A 25,033-nucleotide genomic window follows, 5' to 3' on the forward strand; every position below is an offset into this window, starting at 1 on the left:
CTATACTCAGTTTTCTCATTGAAAGGAGATTCACACCTGGGTATGAAAACAGAGGAATACCAACAAAACTTGACTAAATATAAAAAGAGGAAAAACGCATGGGTGACGCAGAAGAAAAAGTAAGGTCCAGGGGTATTATTATCCTTAGCGGGGAGCCAGGGTACAAGTCCCCTCTGTAGCCGAAAGAGATTTAGTATTTTTAGATTTTAAGAACCTTACATGCAAACTTAAATGTACTTCTGTACATGTGAGTTGGTAGGAGGGTCACTGACACGAGAAAGAGTTGTACATTTATATAGCCTTCAAATCCCCCCAAAATAATGGGTTTAGGTTTGTGGTTTTTTTAAACATACGACAGCGATTGACCCCAAAAATCGACTTTGCTAATATTTTGCTAATATTGTGTCTGTGGTATTTTCAGACTGTGTTGAAACAGGTGTGAAAAAAAGTAGAGAAATTTACCGGACTGATTTTGTGACTGGAATTTGAATATAATGATATGCCAAGAATTGAAACCAGGGTTGGGTTATTGAACGGGGTATCTGACCGATCAATTACAATCACAGGACCTATTTTGTAAGTGGTGTAAACCCCAGGTTTACGTTTGTTGAGATGATGTTTCTATTTGAATTATTGTAATGTGTCCTTCCGATATGGCTGGAAATAGCGTAATTACATGACGTTTTCTTAGGCTAAAATTAGACCAGTTTCTCAATTCACATGAGCATAGTTCCTGGAGCATACGTGCGATTTTAACCCCTCAAATATGACACAATGTAGAGCTGAGTTCACAAAATCACGTATCAACAAATTAAACCAAGTGACTGTGACATTTTTTCACAGACCTGCAAAACGTACCATCCCCCCAAGTTTGAAAAAGACCATCTGAAGAAAGCAGAACAATGGTGACTGCGCGTGAGAGAGCGAGAAATAAAAAGACCAAAAAATACTGTACTCACGTGTTTGACGAAGACGAAACGAATAACAAATCACGACGTTTCGACCACTAGGGTCTTCCTCAGGCACAAAACACAGAACAAAGAAGAAGACAGACGACAGAACAGAAAGAAGATCTACAGTTTGACGGTTTACATGTTACGACCACAGAGATATATCTCTGTGGTTACGACTCACAAACCAAAACAAACGGACAGATGAGATAAACGTCGTGATTTGTTATTCGTTTCGTCTTCAACTCAAACACGTGAGTACAGTATTTTTTGGTCTTTTTATTTACCATCTGAAGAGGTAAAAGTGATCGCACTCTGAACAATATGCTTGTTGAGTGATATAAAATCGCTGTTTCAAAGTGTTCACAATCTGCCATGTCCAAAAATAGAATGATATAAGTGCATCTTCGGACATTTTAAAAGTATGTTCCTCTAGTGCAATTATTTGCATTCGGACGTTATCGTACGCGCGCGTGAATTTGTTTGTGTTTGTGTGGGTATTGTGCCTTCGTCACTACGGCTTTTTAGCAGACCAAAAGTCGCAAGCGCGTGTCTCTGTGTGTGTGTGTGTGTGTGTGTGTGTGTGTGTGTGTGTGTGTGTGTGTGTGTGTGTGTGTGTGCATGTGTGTGTGTGTGTGTGTGTGTGTGTGTGTGCATGTGTGTGTGTGTGATGGGGATTGCCAATTTGGCTTTCGCCGCTGGGGTAATGCACATTTAGGAACCTACGCTAAACAAGAAGTCATCAATGTTAGCGTTGGTGACCTAAATGGGGTAATGCAGTGCAAGTGCGGACGACTGTGCCAAAGCTTACAGACGAGGGCGGGTTCACGTCATACACCATGTTTTTATAAATGATGTCTCAATCACAAATGATACAATTTGATGAGCTCTGCGCTTGCCGAGGCCGCCAGCCCTTGGAGGGTAAGTGGGCTTGCGAACAGGATGACAAACGTATACATTCTCAATCACAATGATTACATTTAAGCACAGCGCTACCGAGACCTGCCCTTGGGGGAGAAAGTGGGCTTGCAAACAGGATGACCGGCGCCGGCACTGGGTGTTCGATACGATCCTATCCTCACACCTCCGCCATCACACAAAGCAGAAGACCAACGTGAGGCATACTGTTGTCACACTCAGTGATAATTGTGACCAACCACGCTCACCACCGCCCTCTGACGGTACTGGAATCACCCAGTTCTTGGTCTACCCCACAGGAGCTTGTATCAAAGCGCCGGTCGATAATCATTATTATTATTTCTTTATTCTTACTTAGTGAATAGTAGTATAGTAACGCAACAGTCAGGATAAAGGAATGATAATAACCGACCTGCGCTTTGGTGCAAGGTCCTGTGGTCTGCCCCTGTTGTTGAGGTCACGTTTTCATGGCTGTTACGCTGATGGGGTCTATGTCGACCAAAAGAGTGGGATTCCCTGTATGTGGAGTTCCTGGAGGGGGATTCCCTGTATACAGGGAATCCCACAGGGTGGAGTTTTTCAATAAAACTTGAAAACCATACTCGAATTTCTAAGAAATATCAAAAAAGATTGAAAAACATCAAATTCTACCGATGTCGCCAAGCATCACGTGACTTTACCCAATATTGACTGACTGTGTGATGATATCTTCTGCTATGGTCTGTTGAGACAGTGATATCAAAATCGAGACCGGAGGTCGAGATTTTGATATCACTGTCGAAACAGACCAATAGCAGAAGATATCATCACACAGTCAGTCAATGTTAGATATATTGCTTCTTCTGCGTTCGACGGTTGTGAAGATATATTGCTAATTCTCTTGACATTTTGTATTTACTGTAAAGAAATTACAAAAAGTATTTGTCTCAGTTTTGGCTGTTCCATATCCCTCCCTCTGATTATTATTTCTTTTTGTTCACTCTTTTCTTGTACTTTTCCGTGTTTTAAAATGTCTTTCCTTTCAAAAAGTCTGTAGTCACTTGCTCAACTAGGCTAAATTCTGGGGTAATTACATTTTCATATATATTTGTTTGTTTTTAAATTTAGGTGTTTTTGTTTTTGAAGTGGGGAAGCAATAAAGAGGTCGTCGATATCAAAACTGATATCGACGGAAATGTCGTCGATATCACTTTTGCACTGAGCTCAGTTTTGCCCAATTGACCAATGGAAATCCACGTAACATATGAAATAGCAATATTCAGCGATATCAGCGACACGCTACAGGAACTAAATCCTGTGGTATTCTCTGTATACAGGGAATCCCCCTCCAGGAACTCCACCTACAGGGAATCCCACTCTTTTGGTCGACATAGACCCCAGTTACTTGGTGATGACATGTTTGCTTCCTACACGCTATAAAACGAAAGATGAAAACTTGAAGGCAAATTCCTTCTCGTGGGAACTGCATGTTTGGCTCACTCTTTCAGAGCTGGCCAAGATTGTACATGGGATGAGACCATCCCTCAACTTGGTCGGATCCCAAAATTCAACACCCTGACATACATTTTTTAATTCATCCCCAAAAATCCCACTTAGCACAGGGCGCCCAGACTGATCATTTTTTGGTATGATGCCTGATCAAGGGTTCTTATCCTTGGTAAAACCTGGCTATATCTCAGACGGTGAGCTGAACTGTTTATATGAGCCTTTCCCCCACACAAAAAACACACTTTTTTTCCCCTTTGTTATTTGTTTGGGGGGGGGGGTGTCAATGGTTTGTTGTTATTGTTGCAGTTTTGTTTTAGTTGTATTAAAAACAATGGTGTTTAATTTCTTCTGATGCATTATGCTCTCTCTCTCCCTATCTCTCTCAGCAGTGTGTGTGGTATAAGGCCCACACACAAAAAAATAGTCTGTTTACGGTATCCCGACCGACCCTATTTTTTCGCGCGACCCCAGACTTTTTTGGGGCATTTGGGGGGAAAAGAAAAAAGGTAAAAAAAAATTAATTAAAAAGGGTAAAAAAAAGGTTAAAAAAAGGAAAAAAAATCTTTGTTTTTTGGAAAAATAACTGAAAAATATGTGGTTTTTTGAGAAAATTAAAAAATAAATCCCGACCTATCGACCCTATTTTTTTGCCTGTGTTACCGTAAACAGACTTATTTTTTGGGTTGGCGCGAGAGAGAGGGAGACATGATATATGGAGACAAACAAGGACGGGGAGAGACAGCACAATGTAAACATGCCTAATGCACACGAACAATTACAAAGGCATAACATCCGTGCACAGCCAACGTAAGAGCAAGAGAGAGAGAGAGAGAGAGAGAGAGAGAGAGAGAGAGAGAGTGTGTATGTGCGTTCGTACGTACGTGCGTGCGTGCGTCCGTACGTACGTGCGTGCGTGCGTCCGTACGTACGTGCGTGCGTGCGTCCGTACGTACGTGCGTGCGTAGTTGTGTGTAAATGTGTGTCAATGTGTTATATCACCAAAGGCACAGACACCATTCCTGCACACAATCTCTCTCTCTCTCTCTCTCTCTCTCTGGTGATCACAACACGACAGAAACACCAACTAGTCGCTCCTCTGAATCTTCATCTCAGTTTAAATGAGTCACCCATTGAGCAAGTAACCAGCCATCGTGTTCTCGGGGTCACAATAGACGCTGAATTAAAGTGGCAGTCCCACCTCAACCGCGTTACCAAAACCTTATCTAAAAACTTGTTCCTTCTCTCCAAATTAAAGCATTACGCTGATACCTCAGCACTCAAGTTGTTTTATTTTGGTCATATTTGACCTCATCTGAATTATGCATCTACACTTTGGGATGGTTGTAGCGATGTTCACTTAAAAAAAGTAAATTCTCTTCACCGTCGCGCAGCTAAACTTATCATGCTGGGTCCGCAAACATCAACAGAGCAAAAGCTTAGCAGTCTTAATTTTTTTATCACTTAAAGATCAGTTATTATTTAATAAGGCGCTTTTAATGTTTAAGGTACAAATAAACGAGACCCCACAGTACATGCGATCATTATTTCAGAAAGCAACAGACAGATATGGCTCAAACAAATTAATTTCCCCACTACCCCGTATTGATTTATATAAAACCAGTTTAGCGTTTTCGGGCTCAACAATTTGGAATTCGCTACCATGTGAGATAAAGGGGTCAAGCACGATTAAACACTTCAAATCGCAGCTTCGCAAATATCTGTTGTCACGAACAGTTACATTCTGAAGCTGTTTCTAGCAAGAATGCATTGCTATCACTAACCTCTATATATTTTGTTGATGATAATAATGATGTCGACGATGATCATGATGATGATGATGATGACGATGGAATTGTTGTTGTGCGTGTGCGTGTGTGTGTGTGTTTGTGTGTGTGCGTGCGTGTGTGTGTGCGCATGTGTATGTGTATGTATGTGTATGTGTATGTGTGTGTGTGTGTGTGTGTGTGTGTGTGTGTGTGTGTGTGTATGTGTGAATGTATTTGTGTGTGTGAGTGTGTGTGTTGTATTGAGTGCGAACGTGATTGCAGGCATGCGGCGCGCGTGTGTGTGCGAGTCGACTTTTCTTTTCCTCTGTATTATATTGACATACATGTACATTTTAATGTTCTATTATGCATTATGTAGTCGTATAGGTAATGTTGTAATTAGTAATACTGTATGATTGCGATTGACAATTTTCCTTTTATTGTCTTAATTTGTATGTCTTAGTTTAGCAGGGACAGATTGTAAGACTAGGCGTGAGCCTAAAATCTCCATCCTTGAGTAATATCTCCATCCTTGAGTAATAAAGTTCTCTCTCTCTCTCTCTCTCTCTCTCTCTCTCTCTCTCTCTCTCTCTCTCTCTCTCTCTCTCTCTCTCTCTCTCTCTCTCTCTCTCTCTCTCTCTCTCTCTCTCTCTCTCTCTCTCTCTACCAAGACAAAAGGCATGGATCTGTTAAGAATATTTTATGAATGACATATTTGTTTCATATAACAGTCATACCAATTCAATCAGCTGCCAGGATCTGATGTTCAAGAAGTTGAAAAGCCTGACTATGATTGAAAAGAAGTGGGCATAATAATCATCATAATAAAAATAGCGAAGACATCATCATCATCATCATCAAGTAAGCATCAACATCTTTCTTTATTTGGTGTTTAACGTCGTTTTCAACCAAGTCAGCATCAACATAATCATAATGTCAACGTCATAGAAAAACAAATAATCGTGAAAACAGGAAAGAGCACTCTCGTAGTAGTCCTCTCAAAATTGGTAGTGACCGTATCAGTATTGGCAGCGCCCGTACCAGTTTTGGTTGCATGCCACCAATGCCAAAACGTGTGAACAGTCTTGTACAATTTGCTGATTTTTGTCGAAGAATGATCAACTTTGTGTCTGACATGATACAAGCACGTACAAAAGTTTAAAATAGACATTTTATGGGCGATCAGCGGCATGCAAAATAGGCTTCTGTGTTTCTATGTTATTTTCTATCCAAACACGCACCCCCGCGAACACACACACACACACGTGCTCTTCCTTACATCCCTCTCTCTCTTTCTCTCTCTCTCTCTCTCTCTCTCTCTCTCTCTCTCTCTCTCTCTCTCTCTCTCTCTCTCTCTCTCTCTCTCTCTCTCTCTCTCTCTCTCTCTCTCTCTCTCTCTCTCTCTCTCTCTCTCTCTCTCTCTCTCTCTCTCTCTCTCTCTCTCTCTCTCTCTCTCTCTCTCTCTCTCTCTCTCTCTCTCTCTCTCTCTCTCTCTCTCTCTCTCTCTCTCTCTTTCTCTCTCTCTGTAGCAAAATTGTAGATCTATTGGCATTGCAAATGAAGCCACATATGAACACAGAGAAAAAGGTTAAACAAAAAATGTATAGACAAACAGCATGCATACTTGCACCAGCGTTCAACCCAAACACAAACATACGGATCCTTTATTTGGTGTTTAACGTCGTTTTCAACCGTTCAAGGTTATATCGCGACGGAGGGAAGGGGGGTGATGGGATAGAGCCACTTGTCAATTGTTTCTTGTTCACAAAAGCACTAATCAAAAATTTGCTCCAGGGGCTTGCAACGTAGTACAATATATGACCTTACTGTGAGAATGCAAGTTTCCAGTACAAAGGACTTAACATTTCTTACATACTGCTTGACTAAAATCTTTACAAACATTGACTATATTCTATACAAGAAACACTTAACAAGGGTAAAAGGAGAAACAGAATCCGTTAGTCGCCTCTTACGACATGCTGGGGAGCATCGGGTAAATTCTTTCTCGTCCCAACCAATATGGGACTCCCCCTAACCTGCGGGGGGCAAAACATACGGATGGACACATCACTGACCTATGTCACTTCAGCGCACAACTCGCTTAGAAACCGTGACCACTGCTGAGGCCACGGTGTGAACTGATTTAATACAGAACAGCTTTCATTCGTGTTCACAACTGTGTGCTGTGAAAATCAATATTTTCCTAACATCGAAAAAGGCAACAATTGTTTTGTGTGTGTATCTAAACTGTTTGTTGTTGTTGTTGTTTTTTTCCTTAATTCTCCTTTCCTTTATCTGTTTTAATCATCCTATATTTCTTCTTACCTATTTTTTCATTTGTTTATCCGAAGAGCATGTACACATAATTAGATCGGTGTCTGTGTCATTTCCAGACTTCCTGTTCATGGCCTTTCGTGTGCACAAGAGACAACACTGCTCCAAACGTATCCCAAAGACTTTCAGTCGACACTCAAAAAGATTGTAATTTACTGAAGCTCTTGATCTTCGATGTTACAATAAGCCCTAGTTTGCGACTTCACCGGTTATCGCCATCCACGTTCGTGTTTTCTAGGTACAAGATCAAACGACAGATTCGTGTGTTTATTTACCGGCTTGTTGATGAATTAACCTCCCAAGCGTTTAATCAAGTTTATCCTTTTACTAGTGCTGTAAACGTGTGAACAGGCTGTTGTCTATTTACACTGCTGATGTAGGTCACAGCAGATAGGAGTGGGCTGCAATCGATAAGAACGGCTGCATGGTGTACGGAATGCCCACCCACGCCCCCTCACTCGAGTAAGTTTCTTTTTATTGCCATCAAAACGGTGTAAATCGGTTAAAGACGACTTCTTTCTCTCCACCACAGGTTTGTCCAGGCTTTTACATGGGATGGGATATGCTTTCCCCTTCGTGTAAACCTTGTTAAACAACCACCGTTTACATGGGATATGCTTTCCCCTTCGTGTAAACCTTGTTAAACAACCACCGTTTACATGGGATATGCTTTCCCCTTCGTGTAAACCTTGTTAAACAACCACCGATCTATCCAGGCTTTTACATGGGATATGCTTTCCCCTTCGTGTAAACCTTGTTAAACAACCACCGATCTATCCAGGCTTTTACATGGGATATGCTTTCCCCTTCGTGTAAACCTTGTTAAACAACCACCGATCTCTCCAGGCTTTTACATGGGATATGCTTTCCCCTTCGTGTAAACCTTGTTAAACAACCACCGATCTATCCAGGCTTTTACATGGGATATGCTTTCCCCTTCGTGTAAACCTTGTTAAACAACCACCGGTCTATCCAGGCTTTTACATGGGATATGCTTTCCCCTTCGTGTAAACCTTGTTAAATAACCACCGATCTATCCAGGCTTTTACATGGGATATGCTTTCCCCTTCGTGTAAACCTTGTTAAACAACCACCGGTCTATCCAGGCTTTTACATGGGATATGCTTTCCCCTTCGTGTAAACCTTGTTAAACAACCACCGATCTATCCAGGCTTTTACATGGGATATGCTTTCCCCTTCGTGTAAACCTTGTTAAACAAACCACCGATCTATCCAGGCTTTTACGTTGGATAGTAGAAGCTACCATCCCAAACGCACTCTAAAACTCAACAGCTTTTCTGCTTTTGGTGCCGAGTGAGATGTTTGGAGGGTCGAATTATGTTCGTAGTCTGAAACAGGTGCAAGTTGTGATATTGATTTAGAAAAATACAACCAGACTGTAGATTGTTCGTATTACCCTACGTATGTCCAAGTTGCAGGATGTTCAAAACCCATGTGGACATACACGCCTGGACCGATCTATGGCTATTAACAATATAGTTTGCACACTGGAAGGAAGGTATATTTTAAAGTTTATACACGCACTATTCCACCTTTTCCTGTCCGCTGCCGTTTACGCTGATCTCGTGGTCTGTGTCAGTAGTAAAGCTGTAATAAATTATATCGATTTTCCTCCCCCTCGCATTAACCTCGTTTCTCCCTTCTCTGTCCTGCTTCACTGTTTCTGTCGATTCAGTACTTTCAAACTACGATTTTCCCAGACAATATCGTCAAGGTCGTTAAAAGAGAACTCTGTTCTTCTCTACTCTTCCCTGCTCAATTGTTTCTGTCTATCCAGTCCTTTCGCACTGTGATCTTCACCGACGATACTGACAAGGTCGTACCATTCAAGGGAGTACTCATTTGTTCGTTCGGTTTGCCTTAGAACGGGAGAGGTGTCCATCGGTTAACCGGATTCTCAAATGACAGTCTATACTTTTGTCTTTTTTCGTCTCTTGCACGACAACTTGTCTCACATTATACACTTGTTTAAATACAAAGCCTGATCATGTTTTTTGACATCTACCTTTCCACTCTTGTTGCACTGCCTTAAAGCAGTACGAACCATCTCTCTCCCCCATCCCCCCTCTACCTTGACCCTACGTCCTTTATTGTTTGAGAGGAAGTGCAGCGGCTTTTCTTCAGATTTATGACTCTTACCACCAGGATTTCTGTTGAGAAATGCAGGCTTGTTTTTCTTCGTAAACACGCTTCGCAGTTCCCGGTATAGTCTTCCTGCTCTGACTAGATCCGTCTACAACGACAGCTTTTGAAGCGAAAAATACTTTTCTCCGTCCGCAAATCACTCTTTATGTAGGCTACCTGCGGGTTTTTCTTCTGTTTCGCAAGCGTTTACAACGTCACTACAGCTTTACTTTAACACGTTTCACAAACCTACTTCAACTTCACCAAATCTTATCGTTTTCACTTGACCCACATAGCTTCCCTGTTCTCCCCCTCCCCTCACTCTTCCCCCTCACCCACACCCACCCTCCTCCCCCCGCAATCCTTCCGCCGCCCACGCACAGCCCTCAACCTGCCACCGATCCGACGAGTGTGAATGAACCCAAGCTGACGGGCCTCGCTAGCTCGCTCGCTTGCTAGCTCCACTCGCGGCCTGACTAATCATGCATGGCAGCGAACCAAAGGCAAGCCCTTCATTATCTCACACACGCTACAGGTGCTACATACCTGGCCAACGTGTTGTACTTTACTGTAGTCCCACTTCTACTACACTGTAGGTACATATGTATGCATGTACAGCTTTGGGAGACTTACATGCATATTATTAGTATGCATCCGTGTGTTACTGACTATTGATATTTCGTTTCAGCCTGTTAGTAAACCATGTCCCTAACTCGCCACTATGCAGTCATTTAAAGCCTATTATCAAAACAGTTCTTATTGACTATTCACCACTGAGTGAGTACTGAGCCGTCTTCTGATCCGATCATCAAAACATGCCCGCCACTGACCAGTTAAATCTCAATTTCTTTGTCACCGATTCCGAGAATCACTACCATACATATTCTTGTAATTGCAGTGTCTGCGTAAAATGATGCAGACGTTACCACTCCCTATCAAGCTCTTTCTTGATTTAATAACACAGGCCTGTGTAACTGCAAGAACACACTCACAGGAACACACACACATGTGCTGACTTACATGGTACGTAACATGCTCACAAACTCACACATTCACACAGATACACACAGCAATGCGCAGCATACAAACTAACAGTTTTAACGCTCTCATACATGTACACTCTCACACACAGCAACACACTGACAATCACACACAGTAACAGTCACCTGCACGTAACAATCACAGAAGCATGGATTACCTTTCTCGTACAGATATCGAGTTCATCAACACACGCCAAAGTACAATGTTTCATATATTACACAGCACCATCCATTGAAATCAAAGAGCCGTTTCATATCAAGTTTCGAAGTGGAAAAATATAATCTGATACAAATATCCCGGTGTCAAGAATGAGAAACACGGTTAACAGTAATAACAGTAATTCATACTAACAAGAAAAAAAGCAATATTCATTCATAAGAATTTTTGTCTGGTCATCTAAATTCAACAAGCCATAGCTCCTGATGACCTGAATATGAAAAACCTTTAACAACTGCTTTAATTAAAAAAATTCAGAGGGAAAAAAATTAACCTTCAAATTTGCACACACTCACAAAATGTTATGAAGCTGTTTGCACAGTTTTGGGATCTGGGGGAAGGGAGAAGACCACAGTTGTTTTTTTAAACACAGATTTAACAGTAAGTTGCAGACCAACTCAACTGTAACACCAACATGGCAGAAACAAAGCAGGTGATATCTTTACATTTAGTCAAGTTTTGAGGGGGGAATCGAGACGAGGGTCGTGGTGTATGTGTGTGTGTCTGTGTGTGTGTGTAGAGCGATTCAGAGAAAACTACTGGACCGATCTTCATGAAACTTGACATGAGAGATCCTGAGTATGGTATCTCCATACGTTTTTTTCATTTTTTTGATAAATGTCTTTGATGACGTCATATCCGGCTTTTCGCGAAAGTTGAGGCGGCACTGTCACGCTCTCATTTTTCAACCAAATTGGTTGAAATTTTGGTCAAGTAATCTTCGACGAAGCCCGGACTTTGGTATTGCATTTCAGCTTGGAGGCTTAAAATTTAATTAATGAGTTTGCTCATTAAAGTTGTCATTAAAATCAATTTTTTGCAAACAGATTTAAAATTGATTGCATCGTATTCTTCATCACATTCTGAATCTAAAAATATATACATATGTCATGTTTACTCTTAAAATGTGATCACAATTAACGAAAATAGATTAATTAGTCTTACAATTAAAATTTAAGAAATAGATCCAAAAATGATTTCATCTTATTCTTTATCATTTCCTGATTCCAAAAACATATAGATATGATAGGTTGTATTCAAAACAAGCTCAGAAAGTTAACAAGAATACAGAAAAGCGCGCTTTCCTGCTTAGCACAATACGCCACCGCGCTAATCTGGCGTGTCAATATCACTACGTTTTGCACGTGGAAGGTGAGCGATTTCCTTCACGCGGGGATTGACGAAGCTGTACTGTCTTGGTGAAAAAATACAGTGCGTTCAGTTTCATTCCGTGCGTTTTCAGTTTCATTCCGTGTGTTCGACAGCTTGACTAAATGTAGTAATTTCGCCTTACGCGACTTGTTTTCTTTTATATCTGTACAGAACTTGCATTTGAATTATGTACACATGCCGACTAAGGTAACAGACAAGAAGGGAAAAGTTGTACAATGCACGGGTACTGTCTTCTACAGTTGTTAAGATAACGACAGAAACTAAAAATCATAGAAAAACAATAACAATAATAATGTGATTTAAAAAAAATGATGCACATGATGAAACCAAAGTAGTGAGCGCAACAAAGCCACGTTTCGCTTTCTGCACTCTTTGTTTCACACACAACCTTCACAGAAAAATACACACACACAACCGGCAACTAAAACTGATAACAGCTCACGAATAACAAAGTACTAAGCACCATGTTTCAAACAATTACATGTTAAAGGTGGCAAGGCATTCTTCTGAAATAGTCTCACGGTTCCATCAACACAGGCAGACACAAACACACCTCCTTCTAACTAAAAACTGTTCCCAAAATAACTAGGTTCTTTAAAATGAGAACAATTGTTTCTAAAAACAGGCAAGTGGATTTATATGCAAAAAATGTCTTTAACTAAGGTTTAAAATTCTTAAAATATATGACAAGCACTATGAGTTCTTCAAAAGTACCTCTTTTCTTTATTTGCTTCTATTTTTGCATATTTTACTTTGCCTTCTGTACGCGAGTACCACAAAAAGAAAAAAAATGTATACAACATTCACTTACTGTAAAAATCAATTTAAATAACTGATGGACTCAAAAAGTTTACTCCTAGCGCTAGACCTATTATTAATCATAATCACCTATAATTACAGCAGTTACAACTCCTCTTTCACTTGGTACTTCTCTGGGGTATACATAATGAGAACACGTAAAGAAAGGATTTACAAGTACCAAAAGGACCGCTCAGTCTCACAGTCACAACCTATGCACTCATTTTAAACTACAATATTGGTTGAATGCACATTTCTGTCATATATTGTAACGAAAAAATAAGCACAAAAAAGACATTGAGGTATGCTTATTAACCTATTAGTGACAACTCATCAAAATCAAAAAAAGAGAGAAAAGCGCATTACGTAAAGAAAATACACAACCACATGAACTTAAACCTAAATAAAGCTGATTCAGATCAGCCTCATAACCCAATGCAGGGTCAAACCTTTTAGAAAGTCACAGAAATGTCTGGTCCTTGCTGGTTGCTAGCAATGAGCAGAAGCTCTGAAACTATCAGCACTATGCCACCTCAAGACAACACACACATATTCACTGTACACCTGAAACAGCGCCTCCAATTCCAAAGCTATCAAATTTCCTTTTTGTACCATGGTTGCGTAAGGTACAAAAGCTTGGATGGAAGTGTAGACAGCGTAGGCTGTGTCTTTAAATTTTCAAAGCATCTGATTCTGAGGAAGTTTAAAGGTATGTCAAATTGTCCACATTGGAATTACAGTCTTAATTAATAGTGACTCACTACAACTTCGTTTTAAATTTAAGGTTCTAACTCTCACACACAATATAAAACTTCCCTGTTCAAACAGAATCATTTAAAATCTGAAAGTGAAACAATTCCGTCACTTTCGTGCAGTAAACTAAAATCTGAAGCACAGAAAGGTGAAACTAAAACGTAAATCAGACGAGTGAAAGTAAAACGCCATACGCATGAAGGCAGCTTAACGACCAACCAACAGAAATAAGAAACTGTTGACCAGTGTAAAATTCACAACTTTGATAATAAAAAGATCACTTCACAATCATTCTAACACATGCAGAGTGAAGTAAGTCCCTCTGTCAGTGTCACAACCATAATGGCCTTTCTTACAGCTTACAACTGAGAAGTATTAGATCATAGATTTAAGCACACCGCATGCAAGCAAAACACTGAAGTGGATCTCACCAAGTTATTCACATAAGAAATAAACACTCTTTCACTTTCAGTTTCACTCTCAATCCTGCATTCAGAGTCAGATGGAAAAGGACTAAGCTTGAATTGCCTAAGACCTTTAACTGCTACCTTATCAACCATTAAACTACATGTATCCCCTTACCTTATCCACCATTAAACTACATGTATCCCCTTACCTTATCCACCATTAAACTACATGTATCCCCTTACCTTATCCACCATTAAACTACATGTATCCCCTTACCTTATCAACCATTAAACTACATGTATCCCCTTACCTTATCAACCATTAAACTACATGTATCCCCTTACCTTATCAACCATTAAACTACATGTATCCCCTTACCTTATCAACCATCAAACTACATGTATCCCCTTACCATATCAACCATTAAACTACATGTATCCCCTTACCTTATCAACCATTAAACTACATGTATCCCCTTACCTTATCAACCATTAAACTACATGTATCCCCTTACCTTATCAACCATCAAACTACATGTATCCCCTTACCTTATCAACCATTAAACTACATGTATCCCCTTACCTTATCAACCATCAAACTACATGTATCCTCTTACCTTATCAACCATCAAACTACATGTATCCCCTTACCTTAGGCCAAAAAAAAAAATTTGTCTGTTTCTGGTCACCCGACCGACCCTAAATTTCGGCGCCGACCCTAAACTTTTTTTTTCCAAACTCAAAAATGTTTTATTTTTTTTTGGTGGTAAAGGACAGGGTGAGAAAATGAACAACAAAAACGTGTGAAAACGAAAGTCCGCTGACGATTTGTAAATGTGTTGAGTGTCTTGTCTCTATGTATAGTGAATCCAGTCTCTTTGCGCGATTTTTAAAGTTAGTTTTATTGGTCTACATTTGGGGTAAAAAAAAATAAAAAAATAAAAAAAAATAAAAATCCCGACCTACCGACCCTATTTTTTTTAGCCATGTTACCAGAAACAGACATTTTTTTTTTTGGCCTTATCAACCATTAAACTACATGTATCCCCTTACCTTATCAACCATTAAACTACATGTATCCCCTTGCTCATTTGCTGCAGTGAAACTTTGTGAGATTCCACAAAGTTATTTACCTAAAAAATAAACTCTTTCACTCTCACTCCTGCATTCAGAATCAGACCCACAAGTACTAAGCTTGAATTGCCAACACCTATCCAGGTTTCCCAATTGCTTCGTTTCCGGCCGATTTATGTGGAGCACGTGATGCGCACGAAAAATATTGGCCGTCCAGAAGTGTCGTCTGCGCAATGATCGCGGCGGCGCCCGCGGCTTTCTTGACCGCCAAGGACGACCACGCACGTTGTGATACGTCATTCGTTAGACCTCAATAACATCAACCTTATTAACCATAAAACTATTTCCTTGCTGCAGTGAAACTTATGAAATCAGGGATCAAATTGTAGTACATTCATCATATATTTTCCTTTTTAGTTTTGTGTCTGCTGATATTATTACTAGTTCATTGTATCTTCATAAATTGAAAGCAGCTAGCATTTCGCATTTCCATTATTTACATACTTGAATATGATCTAAAAGATGTGTATCTGAGATTATTGTTGTTGTGTTGTTGTTGGGTGTTGTTTTGTTGTTGTTGTTTTTTGGGTTTTTTGGGGGGATGGGGGGGTATAGCGGGTTTACTCATAAGTCACTATAGTGTCTATGAAAATTCCCATTTACCAGAACTGCAGAAAATATTTTCTCTTTCACATAGCGTCATCATTTAACAGAATGTAAACAAATCATTGCATTGAGTGATTGACATAAGAAAACTGAAATTAGATTCCGAGTCTGATTAGTCTGTTACTGCTGAATCTTCCCCCGTGTTCATTTCTATCACTAATCATGCAAAAAAACAAACTCTTGCAATTACAATTTACTCATACATATTTTTTAGTTAGTGCTAATTAAAATTCACAGACTTTGCTGAATAGCATTGGTTTACTTCCATACTTTTGTTACAGTAAGTGCAACACCCAGCCATAACTCTCTCTCTCACTCGATCAGTATCACTCTCTCACCAACACACTCACAGCCAACAATAGCACAGGAATAGCAGTGACCTAAATAAACAACATACAGAAACATAACAGCTGGTATCAGAAATGTGTACCACTACACACCAAACTTTAACACCAAACAGTAACTCAAATTACCAATGTTATGTGTAAGAAAACATTCACATGTGAACTTAGCTTCTTGTTTGATCATACCATAACGGTCAATCTTTAACTTTAGCTACCAGAACTCCAAAAAAATCTAACAACAACAATCACACTGTAACAATATCATTTGTAAAAACTAAAAAGCACATACGAGAGTAAACGCACACATATAAAAACAAAACAAAAAAGACATATAATCTCAACAAAATGAACCAAAAATGAACTAAACAACCATCAACTGCAATGAGATTGGAACGTAAAACGATCCAGTGTGTATGTCACAATGTAAGTGTAAGTAAGTAAATGTTGGCAGTCCATGGATAGGGTAATTTCAGGTACACAGACAGACACGCAGCAAGAATGGGACTTACAGCAAAACAGGGGCCAGGAGAGTGACTCAACAGTTGAACAACCCCAGCTTCCCTCCAGGGTCAAAACGTTAGAGCCTCCAGCACAGCCTGTGGTAAGCAATCTGTCACGGGAAGCCATGCGGAACGAGTCACCCATTTTCACCCAGTCCACCTCACCTGCCGCCCAAACGTGCTCACACTCCCTTCACAAACCTGGCCGCATGTGGTTTCCTTTCACAGGCACTGAGACACAGAACTCTCAACTTCACCATCTCTCAGCTTTTGCTTGTTGTTTGTTTGTTTGTTTTCACAGCTCTCAAGTAAAAGCCAACGACACAGCTTTGTGATTACATAGATGAGTACATCTATGATAACGCCTAGCTTCGCAGAACTGTGAATTCACTGCCCAGGTCACAACAAACGCATAGATCTACTGGTGAACTACAATGCAGCTGAACACGTCTATTCCTAGAATTTCTCAAGGATCCTGGTTCTGTTTACGGGACTAAGGATCGGAATAAGCTCCCGCTGCCGACTTCATAGACTTTCAGTACTCACACACAGCAGTCTAGTTGTCAGAAGGCCTAGAGCTGACAGGACTGGAGACCTTGAAGTTACTAACTGAACTCACGACACCGTGTGAAGGTGCTTGAGTGCTTCAATCACTTCAAAGTCACCTGGTGGAGACCAAACATTTGCAGCACACAATTCAGATCTGCAATGTTGCACAGTGGACGGCACACACTCCAGAAATTCACATTTCACTCTTTAGCAGTATTCACAGCAGCTTTTCTTTTTATAAACTTCTATATTTTCTTTCCTCTCCGTTTTTAGGCCTCTCCCAGCAGATGCTCTAATTCCAATCACACTTTCAAAAAAGGTGGTCACCTAGTTTCAAATTCTCATCACACAAAGGTCTTGCTTCTTGACCGAAATGAAACCACATCTAAGTTTCAAAAAGGCGGTGGACATGGAGCAAAGAAAGGAAGAGGAAAACTCTTGTGCATAATTTGTTAAAAACAAGACGAGAGGGAGCAGGAGATAGCAGAGAGAAAAAGACAGAGAGAAAGAGTGGTGTTGAGAGAAAGTTAGAGTGATAAGACGCACTATGCTGCCTTGTGTCTACCCCCACACATGCCACAGGCAGTGCCGCACTTATGGCAGGCATGCAGAGGCAAGTAGCACCATAAACATGGTATGAAAAATGACAGTATAGTCAGTGCAGTCCATTTTCTGCAGTTCGTTTCGTCACTGGAGTCGCACTCACACGGGTGCCGGTACTCCCCATCAGCGTCCGACATACAGTGGTATATGAGGCATTTGGTGCAGGACACGCACGTGACGCACTCTATGCACTGCGCCATGGTGTCCGGGGCACTGTCACAACTGCCGCGCTGGTTCTCCTCCTGGTTGAACATGACACGGCAGTGCTTGCACCGCGCTCGGTTTGTCACCAGCCGCCGAGACTGTTCACTTTTGTGTTTTTTATTCGTCTTTGCCTTGATGGGCAAAGGGGGATAGGTCTGGGTGATTGGGGGTTGTTTTTTAGATGTTGATTCCCGCTTGGCGGGAGGCTTGTGTTTGGGTTCCAGAGTGGGGTAGCTGTACTCATGGGGGTTCCCTGCCTTATTCTTTGCAAAAATTACATAGGGCTCGTCCTTGTACCCCCCAACTCCGTCTCCGTCTAGCAAGCCTGTGTCGGACTTGCCGCTCGTGTGGTCGTCGGAGCGGACCCAGACGTCGTCTGTTACCCCACTCCAGCTCTCGATACTGTCTGACTTTCTGGGAGAGCTGTCACTGGAGGGGGAACCCCCACCCCCGTCTTTGTCTCTGTCACAATCCCGCCCTCCGCCAGCCATGCTGCCATTCTTGGGCTTGTTGCGCGCGGGCATGTAGTGCACGCGATGCAGGTGATGATGGTTGGCGTGGGGGTGCGCGTAGACGAAGGGATCCGTGGAACCAGGAGGAAGGACCGTGGAGGGGGAGTGGGGGGAGGGGCTACTGGTGGTGGTGGAGGTGGTTGATGCTGAGTGTGAAGAACTATTCTTCCGCCCCAGGGGAAGGTCGACAATCTGCACACACAAAAATTGCTTTAGGTTTTTAAACAAATTAAATCAATAGCATGATACTGGCCTCATTATAAATTCAATCCATAGCACTTTAGTAGTCTCGTCTAAAGAAATTAAGGGTTTTGAAATAAACCCACATTACATTGGCCTTTAAAAATTGGGGTAGGTTTGAACTAAATACTTAGTACCATATTCCCTTTTAACAAAAATAAACAGCAGTCTCAAATTTAAATTTAAATAAACAGCAGTCTCAAATTTAAATTCACACTACCCTATTGACCTTTACAAAATTATGCAAGATTTTACATTAAACCTCAGGGAATTGCCTTCAGTGCGTCAAAGGGCGCACTGAGATTACGTATCACTGTGCCACCCCATGCACATTTTTCACGGGAGTACAATGTTCGGAATGAGCTAGGCAAAAACGCAAGCCAAGCCGAGCAACTTGCGAGTTTGTAAAATGCAATGTGATTTGCTTTTAAAATGTAATTCATTAGTATTCAACCAATTCTGCGAACTATCTGTGCTTGCGCGATTACCTCTGTTAAAACTGTCAACAGAAGCGATATCGATCGAAACACAGACAAACACACACACATACACTAACCGGATACACTGGCAAATTCTCATATCATATGGCACTAAATAGCACTATTTTGCATCTTTCGACAAAAGCATTTTCGGACCGCCAAGCCTGCTTTGTGCGTTTTGCCTTGGACTATGTAATGTCCCATCAGAATTTGGTTGAGGGGGACAAATGTCCCATTGTCTTTTTCTTCCAGGCTAAACCCTGAAACCTTTAGCAAAACACTGGCCTTTAAAAAATTGGTTAAATATTAAATTAGCTACACAACTCTGGACTCTAAACTCCACTGATTAATCAGTGTTCAAGAAATATCTGACTATCACCTCAAACGTATCTTCTCATTGCAGGTACCACTGTAGAAAACCAACTTACACTCAAGTACCGTTTCATTTTAGATGTGTAAATGGGACATTCTAATAGTGTACTGTTACTGTGAAGAAAGAAAAAGGAATAAAGCAGCCGGCAAACCTCTGAACACATTCTACCCGCCTTTCCTGGCTTAATAAATTATCAAGTTAAAAAAGGGCAATTTACACAAAAATTAATTCACAGAATAGTTTCCAACAAAGCTGCGTTACCTGAAATACCCGATCCTCACCATCGCCACCAACACCTGAAACAGTACAGAACATGTCTTGAATGCAAATGTCAATGTCTTCAAGATCAACACTCCATTCAATGTTATCTGTAAGACACAATTTCATTAAGTTTATGGACGCAATATACAGATAAAAATTAAAATACACAAATTATTCTCGATTTTGTCTGTAAGACACAACTTCATGGTGACAAAACACAGATCTATATATGGGTCATTCTCAGAAATGGTGGTACAAAGTGTTACATACAAAGTAAAAAATAAAGTGTCAAGAAATACAAAATAATTGTTTTTACTATGAAGTCTATTGTTTGCTATACATAATAATGCAAAAATTAGACAAAAAGAGTAATTGGTTGCTGAATAAGAGACGTTTTAAAGTGTTGTATTTACGTGATGAATGTTGTAACATGGAAACCAAATTCCAACTTTAAACCACCTAAGCCTTCAATCCTTTGTGCATTTTTTATCAGTTCTGCAGTATTTTTGTGTTCTACCCAACACATTCTAGTTATGAAAGGTAAGGACTTCAACTAATATTGGTAAAAAAATGACATTTGGAACTGACTAAGGTGAATGTCGTAACACAGAAACGAAATGCTTGAACCACTTTCAGTTCCTGTGCGACAGACATGAATCTGCACTGTTTGGCCTTTCTTGCCGGCAAAACCCGTCTGACCCAAAATAACTACACAAAACACAATTCGTCAGAGTTTGCTGTATTTGTTGAAAGTTCCTGTTGCGTTCAGATTACCCATTTTAAGTACTTGTTGAATGTCGTAACATCGACGATCAGAAGATACGAGAACTTCTTGGCTACTTTGTTGCCGCTAAACTTCGCGCGTTGAGAAACTGTTGCACTCGATATCTTTCCGACGCTACATTGTCGCCAACCGCGGTGTGTAAGTTTGTGACAAAGCTTTGCAGGCTCGACAATTTAGTAAAAACCATCTTCAGTCGTGACGTAGGTCAGGAAACGACGCCATGAGTTTCAGCAAATGATATGATTCTGGTGTTTTCTGTGAATATTTGGCTGTGATTCAAAGGACTATTTTCTTGTTCGAACTTCCTGCGCGCCAAAGAGCTAAAAATAGCCGTGATGTGGCAAAGCCATGGAGCACATTGCTGTCCGATGTTCGGGCGTCGAGTCTGGAAACGATGCGTTACGACATTCAACATTTTTTGTTCGAAGCCCCTAACTTCAAATTCAGCGTGAGTTTTTGCAAAGATGTGTTGCTACGTCCAATACTGAAGTCCTGACTGTTGATTGCAGTAATTTGTTGGTGTTTGCATGTTTGCATTTAGCCATGAGACTGAACATATTGTTGATCACGAAAGTCGTGTAACGCTTCGGCGATCCGGAAACGGTCGAACTTCGCAATTGAAAAGCACACATAAACAACACCAACGTATAAAAACCATTTTTATTGACATACAACAATGCTTTAATGTCTCAGGAATAGATTCAGATGAAAAAAGTCGTGGTAGAAATAATTTTCATTTACTTTTTCATGATTTCAAATGTGTCACCCCTCTCACTCTCACTGTACCACCATTTCTGAGAATGACCCATATATATATAAAATACACAATATAGTCAACAAGTAAAATCACCAACTTCCTTTGAGGATGTGAAACAGATTCACCAATTTGAAGATCTGATACTAACTGACACTAACTCCTCTGTAACTCACAATGCATGAATTGCTCAAACTTATCAATTTCACTTCAAATGATCATTTAGTGGATTAACTGACGCTGTTTACTTGTGATCTACTTGTGGACGGCAGTAAGCTTAGTTTAACACGCATTTAATGCACAGATAATCAGTATCCTGTCTGTTAAGGCCTAAAAAAAAAATAGGTGTGGTTACGGAAACCCGACCTACCCTATTTTTAGGGGCCGACCCTATAACTTTTTATTACATTTGTCAACAAAACACAAACAAAAACAAGACAACGAGTGCAAAAAACGCAATGAAAGCGAAAGCGCTCGAGTTGCACACTGTCAAGTAGGTTTAATTTGTACACATTAAAAAAAAAGTTAAAAATAAAAAAGCCAACCTTCCTACCCTATATTTTTGGGCTATGTTACCTTAACCACACCTATTTTATTTTTTTTTTGCCTGATGTTAAAATGTATAATTAAATGTGAAGGTATGGTGTTTTCTCTGTTATGCTACAGTGTTACATTAATGCGCATGTCAGTACCTTTCGGTGAAGCATTGGACATGCCCCTAAAACCAAGTCATCAAGACCGAAAGCTGCTTGCATCAAACCACAGGTTTCTAAACGCAGCTCTGGTAAACTGTACTAAACTACTATGTACTTCACTTTCACGACTTGATTCTTGCAGATTTTAAATTCAAACCACCCTCTATCGGTTTATGCCTAACCATGTAGCATGCATTTTTAAGGGTGTGAGACACTGAAATCAATCAATAAGAACTTAAGAAGATAGTAAGACTAATACTATGCATGCAACTCTGTGACAAGCCCTTCTCAATTTCTTCTTCATCTCTTTACCTTCGTTGAGCTCTGCCACTGCATGACGTATGCCATGGTCGAAAGCTTTGGCATCGTCACAGCGCTCAAAAGTCAAGCCAAACCGTTTATCATCAGTGTTCCAGTGATGGAACTTTGGGTTGGCCTTTGTGTACTGTATGTCCTTCTTTAATACACAATCTAACACCACCTGAAAATGCAACAATACCACAAGGTCAACTCGAGAGCATTTTTATAAGATTTTAACATTTATCACTCATACAATTTCTATGAGAGAAGAACAAACTAAAGTCCAAACAAAGAAAGAGGGGGGTACACAAAACACGCAAGAAGAAGACCATACCCAATCCACCTTCAAACCCTGGCACACATTAGTGTAGCAATTTATCAGCCAGTCATTCTCTATCCATGACTGACCCTCAGTTTGAGAAAGAGACAAAGAAACACATATGTATAAAAATACAAAGAAAGAGGTAAAAACAGAGAGAGAGCGAGAGAGATAGATAGAGACTCCCCACCAACTCCCCAATTAATCCAGCATCAGTTACTTTACAGTACCACTAAAATCCTTTCTTATAACAGAGGCTTTCTAGTAGCCCAGTTTCTTTTTTGCCAAAGATTTTTGGGCGGAAAAAGAATAACTTTGGCAAGGGAAAAAGATTCTTTCCTAAGTATTAGCGATGTTTCTTAAAAGTGAATTCATCTTACAGTTTCATCATGAATGGTCCTGGATTTGAGAAGTAGCATTGGAAACTTAGGGCAGGGCTACAGAAACAAAAAACAGTAAAACATACGACAGAGTACCACGCCCGCCCTTATGAATCTCCAACCGGTCATCGAAGCACTCAAACTTACTGATTTATCGGCCAGACGTTCGCCATGAATGACATACTCTGGTCTGGGGTCGCTAGCGTTGGTGGTGTTTGCAATGGTGGTGGGGCTGTGGCGGTCGCGGGCAAGCTTGCAGAGCTTGACGGCGCTCAGCCCGCCCCCGCCCATGGGGACCCAGCACTGTGTGGAATCATCTCGGGTCATAACCTGAGCCTGGACTTCCACCAGGTAATCCCCACTGCAACACACAAACAACACACTCTGATTAGATTATATCTATCTACAGGGTAACCCCCATTGCAACACACAAACAACACTCTCTGGTTAGATTATATCTATCTACAGGGTAACCCCCATTGCAACACACAAAAACAACACTCTCTGGTTAGATTATATCTATCTACAGGGTAACCCCCATTGCAACACACAAACAACACTCTCTGGTTAGATTATATCTATCTACAGGGTAACCCCCATTGCAACACACAAACAACACTCTCTGGTTAGATTATATCTATCTACAGGGTAATCCCCCATTGCAACACACAAAAACAACACTCTCTGGTTAGATTATATATCTATCTACAGGGTAACCCCCATTGCAACACACAAACAACACTCTCTGGTTAGATTATATCTATCTACAGGGTAACCCCCATTGCAACACACAAAGAACACTCTCTGGTTAGATTATATCTATCTACAGGGTAACCCCCATTGCAACACACAAACAACACTCTCTGGTTAGATTATATCTATCTACAGGGTAACCCCCATTGCAACACACAAACAACACTCTCTGGTTAGATTATATCTATCTACAGGGTAACCCCCATTGCAACACACAAACAACACACTCTGGTTAGATTATATCTATCTACAGGGTAACCCCCATTGCAACACACAAACAACACTCTCTGATTAGATAACATCTATCTACAGGGTAATCCCCATTGCAACACACAAACAACACACTCTGGTTAGATTATATCTTCCTACAGGGTAATCCCCATTGCAACACACAAACAACACTCTCTGGTTAGATTATATCTTCCTACAGGGTAACCCCCATTGCAACACACAAACAACACACTCTGGTTAGATAACATCTATCTACAGGGTAACCCCCATTGCAACACACAAAAACAACACTCTCTGGTTAGATTATATCTTCCTACAGGGTAATCCCCATTGCAACACACAAACACACTCTGGTTAGATAACATCTATCTACAGGGTAATCCCCACCGCAACACACAAACAACACACTCTGGTTAGATTATATCTATCTACAGGGTAATCACCACTGCAACACACAAACAACACTCTCTGGTTAGATTATATAGATCGATCTACAGAGTAATGCCCACTGCAACACACACACAACACACTCTGGTTAGATTATATAGATCTATCTACAGGGTAATCCCCACTGCAACACACAAACAACACTCTCTTGTTAGATTACATCTACCTACAGGGTAATCCCCACTGCAACACACAAACAACACTCTCTTGTTAGATTACATCTATCTACAGGGTAATCCCCACTGCTACACTCAAACACACTGGTTAGATTATATCTATCTACAGGGTAATCTCCATTGCAACACACAAACAACACACTGGTTAGATAACATCTATTTACAGGGTAACCCCATTGCAACACACAAACAACACTCTCTGGTTAGATTATATAGATCTATCTACAGGGTAATCGCCACTGCAACACACACAACACACTCTGGTTAGATTATATCTATCTACAGGGCAATCCCCACTGCAACACTCTCTTGTTAGATTAAATCTATCTACAGGGTAATCCCCACTGCAACGCACAAACAACACTCTCTTGTTAGATTACATCTATCTACAGGGTAATCC

At 40.6% G+C, this 25,033-nt stretch overlaps 1 protein-coding gene across 4 annotated transcripts in view; it reads right to left on the reverse strand.

The window, feature by feature from the left end:
- Window positions 1-5,807: 5,807 nt before the first annotated feature.
- The window catches only part of LOC138953400 (sprouty-related, EVH1 domain-containing protein 2-like), a 30,691-nt gene continuing 11,465 nt past the window's right edge, over window positions 5,808-25,033 (reverse strand). The window contains exons 2-6 of one of the 4 annotated variants that reach the window (XR_011451517.1): window positions 23,174-23,387; window positions 22,340-22,508; window positions 19,795-19,829; window positions 15,043-18,633; window positions 5,808-14,640 (exon numbers count right to left, since the gene is read on the reverse strand). Coding sequence is in view for 1 of the 4 variants with exons in the window: in XM_070325199.1 (XP_070181300.1) it covers window positions 17,668-18,633; window positions 19,795-19,829; window positions 22,340-22,508; window positions 23,174-23,387 (1,384 nt within the window). In the remaining 3 variants the exon portion in view is untranslated. Of the gene's footprint in view, window positions 18,634-19,794; window positions 19,830-22,339; window positions 22,509-23,173; window positions 23,388-25,033 lie in introns of all 4 variants that reach the window. The other 3 variants (XR_011451519.1, XR_011451518.1, XM_070325199.1) reach the window with 3 other exon arrangements.

Source organism: Littorina saxatilis, linkage group LG17 (genome assembly GCF_037325665.1).
Source record: "Littorina saxatilis isolate snail1 linkage group LG17, US_GU_Lsax_2.0, whole genome shotgun sequence".
NCBI classification, from domain to species: domain Eukaryota; kingdom Metazoa; phylum Mollusca; class Gastropoda; order Littorinimorpha; family Littorinidae; genus Littorina; species Littorina saxatilis.